The 10,886-nt window shown below is 34.7% G+C and overlaps 1 protein-coding gene across 3 annotated transcripts in view; it reads right to left on the reverse strand.

Moving 5' to 3' along the window:
• Positions 1-1,036: 1,036 nt before the first annotated feature.
• NDUFB5 (NADH:ubiquinone oxidoreductase subunit B5) overlaps positions 1,037-10,886 on the reverse strand; it is a 15,300-nt gene continuing 5,450 nt past the window's right edge. For all 3 annotated transcript variants that reach the window (XM_008705299.2, XM_040621574.1, XM_008705300.2), the window contains 5 exons: positions 9,116-9,204; positions 7,767-7,833; positions 6,177-6,238; positions 5,034-5,140; positions 1,037-1,264 (listed from right to left, as the gene is read on the reverse strand). In XM_008705299.2, coding sequence (XP_008703521.1) covers positions 1,144-1,264; positions 5,034-5,140; positions 6,177-6,238; positions 7,767-7,833; positions 9,116-9,204 — 446 coding nt within the window. In that variant the 3' untranslated portion in view covers positions 1,037-1,143. The remainder of the gene's footprint in view (positions 1,265-5,033; positions 5,141-6,176; positions 6,239-7,766; positions 7,834-9,115; positions 9,205-10,886) is intronic.

Genomic DNA, 10,886 nt, shown 5'->3' on the forward strand with positions numbered 1-10,886 from the left:
GGCAGCCCTCTTCTGGGGAAATAAGAAAACGCAACTACTAAGGATCCCAGCTGAATTGTACAGGGCACTGAGTGCCTCCAGCATACAAGGGTACTGAAAGGTATTTCTTGAAAACAATGGATTTTTTAGCTAAAGTCATTCTGGAAGTTGAAGTGTTAATATTTATTTTTGTAAATACTGAGTATGTGTTTAAAATCTCTGAGCCTCAATTTCTTATCTGTAAAACATAAAGTGATAGTACTTCGTAAGTTGATTTTGAAACTAATGTAAAAAATACAATCATTTAGCACAGTGCTCAGCACACAGTAAAATGTTTAATAAGTGGTAGCCATTATTTTAGCTGTTACTCACGTTTTATAATCTTTGCAGTAATCATTTTACCTTGTGTAACTTTTCCAGTGTTTACAAAAAAAGGGCTCTAGGAATCTTAAGAGATTGCATCTAAGAAAAAGGGTGCAAGTGTGCATGCATTTAAAAAGCATAATATATTACACTACATCTGAAACTAATGTAACATTGTGTGTCTACTCTACTTCAATAAAAATCACTTTAGTGACAAAAGTTATTTAAGGCAGAAAACATGAAAATATTCAACTGAGATTTGTTCACTGAAAAATTGTTTATTAAGATGTTAATATTTTATATAGTTCAGTAATTGTGTAATTTAAAATTCTGAATCACCACTGAATAATCTAGATATGTATATAAACTACTACGTTTCCTCATATTTAACATAATTAGACTTTTCTAACTTCCAATTATCAGACAAATAAAACTTTGATCTTTCAAAGTCACACCCCTAGGAGTTCATAAATTCCTACTTGCCCAAGTTTTTTTTAATATATGGTAAACCCTCATAAAGGAGGAAGCCAAAACACACAAATCAAAAGTCTTATTCTGCCTTTCACAATGCAAATCAAATCATCACAATGTACACTTTAAATACTTTACAATTTGTCAATTACGCCTCAATAAAGCTGAAAAAAAACTGAAATGCCATATGAAAGTCTTAACCTGAAACAATGTTGAGAAAGAGTGCAATGGAAGATCTTTTATTCATCATGTGAGCAAAAATACAGAATATATTTACTGATTAATTTTCCCCTTAAAGAGAATATACTTCGTATTTAGAGAAATAAAAGATTAATTGTCGGGAGTTGCTTTTGGAGAATAATCAATCAGCGCCTTATCAATAGTTGAATACTGATACCAGGGACCATCACCTCTCGCTCGCATTAACCTTCGCACTTCCAGCTCCTTTAACCTATAACAAACAGGATAGCAATATTGTGGGTCCAGCATTTCCAATTGCAAAATTAATGAATTATTTCCATAAAGAATAACCACTAGAGAGTCTTTTGCTTTTGTGTAAAGTATTATGTAAAGTATTAATGTACCTCCATAGATCCATGGGTATGCATATATCTGATATGCACCTATAAGCAAAATTTGGAACTTATCTCTGACTTTCATTATCTTGCTTAGGTAGTTAGCCAACAAATACTGTTTTTAATCACCAAAACCACTTGAATTGATAATCTATTCTCTCCTCTTGTCCCTGGCTTTTTATTTGGACAGATGACTTTCACATCAATAATGGTAATGCATTTCCTGTCTTCTTGCCTTTTAGAAAACCTCTTGAGACCACATATTCCTGAAATAGCTCCTCTCCAAAGCAAACCATAAGAGACTCTTAACTATAGAGAACAAACTGAGGGTTGCAGGAGGGGAGGTGGGCGGGGGATAGGCTAAATGGGTGATGGGTATTAAGGAGGGCACTTGTGTTGAGCACTAGGAGGTGTTCTATGTAAGTGATGAATCACTAAATTCTACTCCTGAAACCAATATTACACTATATGTTAACTAACCAGAATTTAAATAAAAACTTGAAAAATAAACTAAAAAATGAAAGGGTCTTTTCTCCATCAAACCTTTCTCTTTCCATTTTTATAGACTACATATTAAAATTGTCATATGACTGGAAATTTATCACAGTTAAATAAATCACTTTATTAACCTTAACCAGCTCATTGACCCTATCCCCTATCTATGAGAAATTAGAAACCTTTGTGATTGTGTATCTAAGAGAGTATATTTCTTTCCCTTTTTTTAGGATTATCTATCTTCGTATTATCCTTCTTCTTTTCTACTCTTTAGAATGTAATTATCCAAAATGCAAATATTAAAATATTCATCAAAAGGACTGGTTAAATAAATTATGCTTCACCCTTGTAAGAGACTACTAGTCATCTGTTAAAAAGAATGAGGAAAATCTGTATATAGTAAATACAGATGATACATATATGGTTAAATTAAAAATGCCAGGCCTAAAATGAATATGTATAGCATCTTCCCATTTCATTAAAAAATAGAAACTAATAATCTGTGACTATGTATGTGAACATACGCAGAGAGTATTAAAAAATATGGAGGGCCATAATTAATAGTTATCTCTAGGGAGAGACCATTATGGGAGGTAGTCCCTTTCTATTTTGTATCTTTCTTTTATGCTTTGGTTTTCCAAATACCTAAATATACTTTTTAAAAAATGCAGGTATTCTCATTCCATCCTCACAATGGCATCTTTTCTTTGGGGGTAGAAGTCAAGGTTTTATTTTTATTTTTACTTTCTTTTGTTTGGGAAGTTGTTTAAAATCTCTATGTCTAAGGAATTCTGGGATCTGTCTTTTAATTGGAACTCAAAGGTATATGTCTGAAGTTCAAAAGAGTCCAACGTACTAAGTATGAGCCATATTGCTGTTTCACGCTCTTAAATACTTAACAATTCCATATGGTAACTATATACATATATAATTAGAAATCTATGGGGCGCCTGGGTGGCACAGCAGTTGGGCGTCTGCCTTCGGCTCAGGGCGTGATCCCAGCGTTATGGGATAAAGTCCCACATCGGGCTCCTTTGCTATGAGCCTGCTTCTTCCTCTCCCACTCCCCCTGCTTGTGTTCCCTCTCTCGCTGGCTGGCTCTCTGTCACATAAATAAATAAAATCTTTAAAAAAAAAAAAAAGAAATCTAGAAAACAGGCCAATCATATGTTCGTTTAATCATTTAAATATTTTTTTACTATAATAACAATTTTTATAAACTACAAAGTTTAAAAGAGAATAAACAGAAAGCAGATCAATGGGGGCCTGGGGCCAGGAGTAGTGGATGGGGAATGACTGGAAAGGACAGCAAATAGGCTCAGCTGGTGATTGAAATGACCTTGACTGTGGTGGTTACACAGCTGTTTATCTTTGTCAAAAACTCACCAAACTTAATGGGTACATGTGACTGTATGTAAACCTCACAACAAACACTAAGATAAATCTCAACAAACACAATTTAAAAGTAGCAAAAGGAAACACGAGTGAACATTTAAAAAAATAATTTGGACTTACATACTTGCTAATTTAACCACTATCAGTGACCTATGTATGCAAAATCCCAAAAGCTAAAGAAAAAGACTGACAAACCTGACAATAATGAAATGAGTAAATATATATAAAGTAATTAAAACACTAATACATAGTACGTGTTCAGAAACATATTAGCTTCTACTATACTTTTGTCATCCGAAACATAAAAACACTTCGGTTGCAAAAAAATTCTACACTATCAAAAGACAAATGACAAGTTGGGAAAACAACTGTAACAAAACCCAAAAGAGATATTTTAAATGTATAAATTAGTAGAAAAATGGGCAATTTACACGAAACAAACACAAACAACCAATAGATATATGAAAAAATAATCTTACAAAAAAAATACAAAACTGAAATAATGAGATAACATTTTTTCAACTATCTTAACAGCAAAATGCTTAGGTTTGATAAATTCCATTTACAAGGATAGTTATGGAAAACAGAAATGTATTGGTGGCAGAAAAAAACAACTGGTACAACTTTTTGGAAAAGAGTTTGGCAACAACTATCTAAAATTTAAAACTACAACATTTGGTTTATCAGTGCCACTGCTAGGAATTTATATTTCAGACCCACCAAATAAATATGCAGAAATCTATGTATGAGGATATTCACCATAGCACTATGTATATTATTAAAAAACTTGGAAAGAACCTAAGTACCAACAACACGGGACTGGTTAAAAAATTAAGGCACATCCACCCAGTGAAATATATGACGCAGCCATTAAAATGAATGGGGCATATACTATTATAGAAAGATCACCAAGATATATTTAAGTGAAATGAAGACAAGGTGCAGAACAGTGTTTATAAGAGGATTCTATTTGTGTTAAAACATGTATTTTTAAAATTCAATTAGCCAACATATAGTAAGTACATCATTACTTTCAGATGTAGTGTTCAATGATTCATCGGTTGCATAACCAGTGCTCATTGCATCACATGCTCTCCTTAATGCTCATCACCCAATTACCCCATTCTCCCACCCACCTCCCCTCCAGCAACCCCCAGTTTGTTTCCTATAATTAAGTGTCTCTTATGGTTTTTCTCCCTCTCTGATGACTTCCCATTCAGTTTTATGGTCCTCTGCACTGTTTCTTATATTCCACATGAGTGAAACCATGTGATAACTGTCTTTCTCTGATTGACTTATTTCGCTCGGCATAATACCCTACAGTTCCATCCACATCGATGTAAACGGTAAGTATTAGTGTTAATATATTTTTAATGCATAATTTTTTTTAGGAACAGATACAAGAAATAACTAAATAGTAGTCGCCTTTAAGGATGAGACTAGGTAGAAGAGGAAAGGAAATTGGGGGATAGGGGCAAAAGGAGGGGAGGGCTGCCTTGCACTTAAGAGTGGAATATTTTAAAAAGAATTCCTTTTACTCTAACAGATATTATCAACTAACAGTCTCTCAGTTTCCAACGTGTACACTCCACTCTGAATGAGGTATTCCCTCCCTATCTTTATCCTTTTACATGGAGCATCCTACAGTGCTGATATAGTTTATTAAATTTTTTCTCTTGGATTGCAATAGTAAGAAAGGATTTTCTTCCTTGCCCCACTTCCCACCTTTTTTTTTAATTTTTTTTTTTTTTTTACCGTAAATCAGCCTTTTCAGCTTCAATCTGAAGGATAGCCATTGTTTTTTCATAATTCTTTTCAGGGCCATCAAAAAAAGTTCGGGCAATCCATCTTGATATAGGATGCTGCAAGAGAAAATTTGTTTATTTTCTGAACAGTACTTTGCTCTTCCAGTTTACAACTCTTTAAAATGGCCGTGTCAGGTAAACCAGTAATACTAAATGCCAACTACTTTATATGTATTTTAAATAATTTTAATCCATTAGATGGATACTATTTTTGTCCCCATTTTATAGATGAGCAAATTGCAGAGTTACACAGTTACTAAGTGCCAGCATCTGGACTCGAACCAGGTCTGACTCCAAAACTGTGCTCTTTGCCATTACACTACACTGAGTACACCTTAAGTGGCAGATTTAGGAGCCCAACCCAGAGTTTGGTGATCAAAAACTGAAGCTCCTTCTCTGAGCACAGATAAACTACCTGTATGGCCTGCCTTAAGGTACAATAATGATACATTTCTTTCCTGAAATACAGTTCATTCAGATAATAAAACATGATAGTATTTACTCTAATCAAGGCCATCTCACTACAACACTTGTAAAGACAAGTAACCAGATTAACTTTCAGTTTTAGTAGCAGTGACAGTGTAGTAAAATGACCAACAGTATGGGCTGTCAGGCCAAGCCTACCTAGGTTCCAATACTGGCCCTACTTGTTGGACACGTCACTTATCCTCTTTAAAGTCTCAGTCTCTTCATCTCTGACTTGGGAATTATATTAGCACATTTCACATGGAATAAGAGAATGTTTGCAAAATACTACCATAGTGCCTGTGACATAGTAGGTGCTCAATAAAAGACAGCTAGCATTAGCATGGGTAAAATCTTTTCTCTAGCATTGAACTTGGGATAAATTCTGTTACTCTGCTAGAGTAAGAACACACTACAGAGTCATTCTTTAAAACACCGTGATGATTAAAGTAATAAAACGCAGAAAATTATCAAAAGAAGTTGCTTGTAAAAAGTGAGCACAAAATGTATCATCTACTTGACATCAAAAACTGAATATAAAACAGTATCATAATTGCTAAATTAAGACATTAATCAGTGCACTGACAAGACACCTAACAGAAAGTAACTTTCAACGACCTATACCAACCTTGAAATATTCCCAGTGTTCTGGGATGTAGCCTTCTGGAATCTCTGCTAACTCAGCTTCACCTAGTAAGAGAAAATAGTGTATCCAAGTTTAGCATCAGGAGTTTATAATATTAATTCTTCCCCATTTAAATAAGAAACCAACTTCTTGTGGTTTTAAAGGAACTTTTGTTTGTACCAATGAAGATTCAAACACAGTTGACCCTTGAACAATATGGGTTTGAATGGCATGGGTCTACTTACATGTGGATTTTTTATAGTACAGTACTGTAAATATATTTTCTCTTCCTTAAGATTTTAATAACATTTTTTCTCTAGCTTACTTTTTTCATTTAATTTCACTTATTTGAGAAAGAGAGCATGTGCGCAGGTGGGGAGGGGCAGAGGAAGACGGAGAAGGAGAGAAGTGGACTCCCCGCTGGGGAATGGCCGAGCCTGATGCCGAGCCTGATGCGGGGCTGGATCTACAACCATGAGATCATGACCTGAGCCGAAACCAAGAGTCGGACACTTAACCGACTGAGCCACCCAGGCGCCCCTCTTTAGCTTACTTTATTAGAAGAATACAGTATATAATACAAAAAACATTCAAAGTATGTGTTAATCAACTCTTTATGTTATTGACAGGTTTCTGGTCACAATAGGCTATTAGTAAAGTTTTGGGAGGGAGTCAAAAATTATATGTGATTTTTGACTGAGCAGGGGGTTGACACCCCAACATTGTTCAAGGATGACTATATTTTAATTACTTTAATGTGGTTGAAAATCATTTCATTCATTAGATATTTTTTAGATGTCTTCTATGTGTAAGGCATTGCCTATAGTCATTATATAAGAGTTTCAAACTTTGTTTTTATATAGTATAACAAAATATAATAAAAGATACATTATTCCTTCTGGCTTTCCCTATCACTACTAGACAAAACATTTTAGGATTCAAGATGTTAGAAGTACTTTGGGCAGAATTTCCCATGAAAATCTAATGTTAGCTGTCTTTCACAGTTTCATTCTTTTTTAGATTATAATTTTATGTGTTCCAAGATGGATAAAAAAAATTCTTCCATCCCTCAGCCTCTCTTTCACCTCTATCTCTTTCTATTTTCCTTATTCAGATTTGTCAAAGCTGGTTTGGAGAAATAACGAGGAGGAGGAAAACGAGGCTTTCTGAAGCCTTTTGTGGCCTCCACAGAGTTGATGACCTTAAAGGTTTTTGGAGGAAAAAAAAATGTTTAAAAAAATCGTATATTATTGCAGATTGAGATTTGGTTACTGTAAAATAAAATACCATGCCTATGTTCATTATTTAAATAACTTTTCTTGGGGCGCCTGGGTGGCTCAGGTCATGATCCCAGGATCCTGGGATCAAGCCCCACACTGGGCTCTCTGCTCAGCAGGGAGCCTGCTTCTCCCTTTCCCTGTGCCTCCTGCTCCCCCTGCTTGTGATCTCTCTACCAAATAAAAAATAAAATCTTAAAAAAAAAAGATTAAAAATAAGTAAATAAATAATTTTACTTTATAACATCCATAATTTCTTTGTTATTGATATACATAGATTTTAAAATTTTACCAATTTAGTTGGAGAGGAACTTACCAATGAATATGTTCACCAGAGTTATGCCAATTGCTACTGGAATCCCAGTCAACAAAATGTAGAATTTCTGTTGAGATTAAAAAATAGTTTTCATATAACCATTTCCTGACTCTATTTCCCCATTCTCAAATTGTCTACAATTTTTTATTTCCTTACATTGCCTGTAAAAGAAACTTGCCAAATTGGAGATGTGATACCAAATTATTTCTGAGATTTTCTTTTACTCTAACATTTAGATGTCTATATTTGGCACCAAAAATGAAAGAAAAAAGTAAGGATTAATTGTACAAGTATAATACAATATCTATGTAAGTGATTTTTCATTTTTTGGTTAACACAATGTAATAAAAGTTGAGAAGTTTTCGTATTAAGATGAAAACGGCAAAAACATTTGAGTGATTTCAAACACTGTAGAGTTTGAGTTGGTCATGACAAGAAAAGTGGGAGCTCAACCAAAAGGATGAAGAGGGACATTAAGCACAAAGGGCAAGCAAGAGGTCTAGAGGGCAGCCATTGCTCAAATGGTCACAACTATAGGAACAGTGGCAGAGAGTCCAGACAATCTTCCATCTTCCAAGCCTCTACTTTTCCTTATAAAGCCTTGAGATACAAATATACAGCCAGTAGCCCACTTGATCCTCTGAAATCAATGTTCCTGAACAATACAGATATAAAAAACCATAACCCAAAATAATGGAGTTACTTAAAGAAGTCTTTCAGTGAGTTCCTTGGTAATTTAAAGAATATTTTAGTAATACAGATAATTATCCCCAAACAAATCCATTTTCAAAGTTCTGTAATTTATAGATTTTGGTGTGTGCATGCGCATGTGCACGCACAGGGAACAAAGATTATATTTCAAAACCCCACAATCTTAAGAATAAGGGAATGGGGGGCGCCTGGGTGGCACAGCGGTTAAGCGTCTGCCTTCGGCTCAGGGCGTGATCCTGGCGTTATGGGATCGAGCCCCACATCAGGCTTCTCCACTATCAGCCTGCTTCTTCCTCTCCCACTCCCCCTGCTTGTGTTGCCTCTCTTGCTGGCTGTCTCTCTGTCAAATAAATAAATAAAATCTTAAAAAAAAAAAAAAAAGAAGAAGGGAATGGCTCAAATTTTACCTCCAATACACATGAATCCTTTTTTATGAAGAAGGAAAGGTTCACTAATTTAAAATGAAATTCAAAAACAAATCAGACATTACTACAAAATCTCAACATTTATTGAAAAAAGAAATATGAATTTACAAAATAATGTCTTTTATAAAATGAAAGATGTTCTCTAAATAGACAAAAAAACACACATTCCTATTTGTATATAAAGAGTTTAGTTCAGCAAGATTTTTAACGTACCATTAAACTCAAAAACCGCCTGTCATAGAATCCAGATGGTTTGATGATAAACAGTCTTTTCCCATGGTCTCCACTGTGTCGCACAGGAGCTAGAAATATTAAATTACCCTGTTATATGTAAGGCTCAAGGTATACTGTTACATTCTAAGATCAAATCAGGTTTTAAGAAAATGTACATGCATAAATGTTTAATATGAATTAAGATAAAAAATACATATTTTGAGTACTGAAGGCAGAGCAGACAGGTATCTTTAAAGAGACTGATGTACTGTTGTAAACTATAGTTCTCTCCATTTTTATTCAACGTTACAAAAATATCTAAATAATTGTTTGAATTTGTTTCCATAGCAGACAGGTAGGTCAAATACTCTTGGTGGGCTACTTATCTTTGTTTACCGCTATAATAAATATTTGCTAAAGCTATTAAATAAATAAACTTAATTTAGACTGTGTCATTTAAAAAAAAATTCTGTCATTTCATATGATGAGGCAATATACATTAGGGACTTGCAGCAAAATAGATGGAAAGACATCTATTCAACATATCTCTGGCAGGAATTTGAACTTGTTCAAAAGTAAACACTGTAACACGTATCAATAAAATCACTCTGTAAGCCATTTCTGATTGTGAATATTGTCCTCTTCAAATTCTCCCTCTGATGGTATATAATCAACTCTCACTGGAGATAAACTGAGGCAAAATTTCACTCCTAATCTTATTTCTACACGATTTCCCTTTCTTGGACATCTGGAAGGACCACTGCAAACACTGTAAGCCCTTTCTGCTAGAAGCAGGAAAGGATCTCACTGTTACTGGGAAACTGAACTTACTGTTTCTGCTGTGTGTAACTGTATTCACGGAAATTTCACATGAGAGTCACTGTGGGATAAAAAACTAATTCCCATTAAAGGAATTTCAGTCATGGTAGAGGTCATAAAGATTTGTATCCTTTGTTCAAGCTTAAATGTCTGGAATGCCCTCCCCTCTCCTGAAATCTATTCTTTAGGCTCAGATGACATTTTATCCTCCAAGAAACCAACCCTCTTCCCAAGCCTATCAGATCTCTCCTACCTTTGAACTGCTGTATATTCTAGTGATATTCATACTTGCTTTCACTGCTCCCACTGAAATATAAATGTCTTGAAGGCAGTAACTGAATTTTTAATTTTGGCATCACCTACAGCAGCTTGCAATGAATTTAGGACGTTAATTCATAAGAGAATTAGAAGCTGGCATGAATTCACTGAGTACAATTCATACTATTAAGGTTTCTAAAATAACAAGAGAATGTGACAGAGTAATTATGTATTTCAGAAAATAATTGGAAAGATATAATAGAATTCTTTGTGGACTAGGTGGGGAAAAAAGGGCTGGATAACAGCATAAACCACTCATTAATTCAATAAATATCTAAGTGCCTACTATGTGCAGGTCCTATGCTAGGCCTACAGTCTAAAAGGGATATAGATCCCACTGGGAGAAACAAATACACATAATTAGCCATCTGTAAGGACAACAAAGAGAAGAAGCAGGATGCAATGTCAGAAAAAAACAGGCCCGAAGTTCCTATTTACACAGGATGGTGGGGGAGTATGAGGAAGATGCATTATAAGCTGAGAGAGGTAGCAAGTTAGATGAATTTGTAACGGGTGATGGATTGATTACACCCAAAAGGTGCTGGTTACTTAACTCAATAACCTGCCAAAAGGCTCTCTCCATAGCCCTGAGAGGTCAAGATTTCTACACATGGCCTGGATGAAGTAAAAATGG

This window comes from Ursus maritimus, unplaced genomic scaffold, assembly GCF_017311325.1.
Source record: "Ursus maritimus isolate PB19 unplaced genomic scaffold, ASM1731132v1 scaffold_4, whole genome shotgun sequence".
NCBI lineage: Eukaryota > Metazoa > Chordata > Mammalia > Carnivora > Ursidae > Ursus > Ursus maritimus.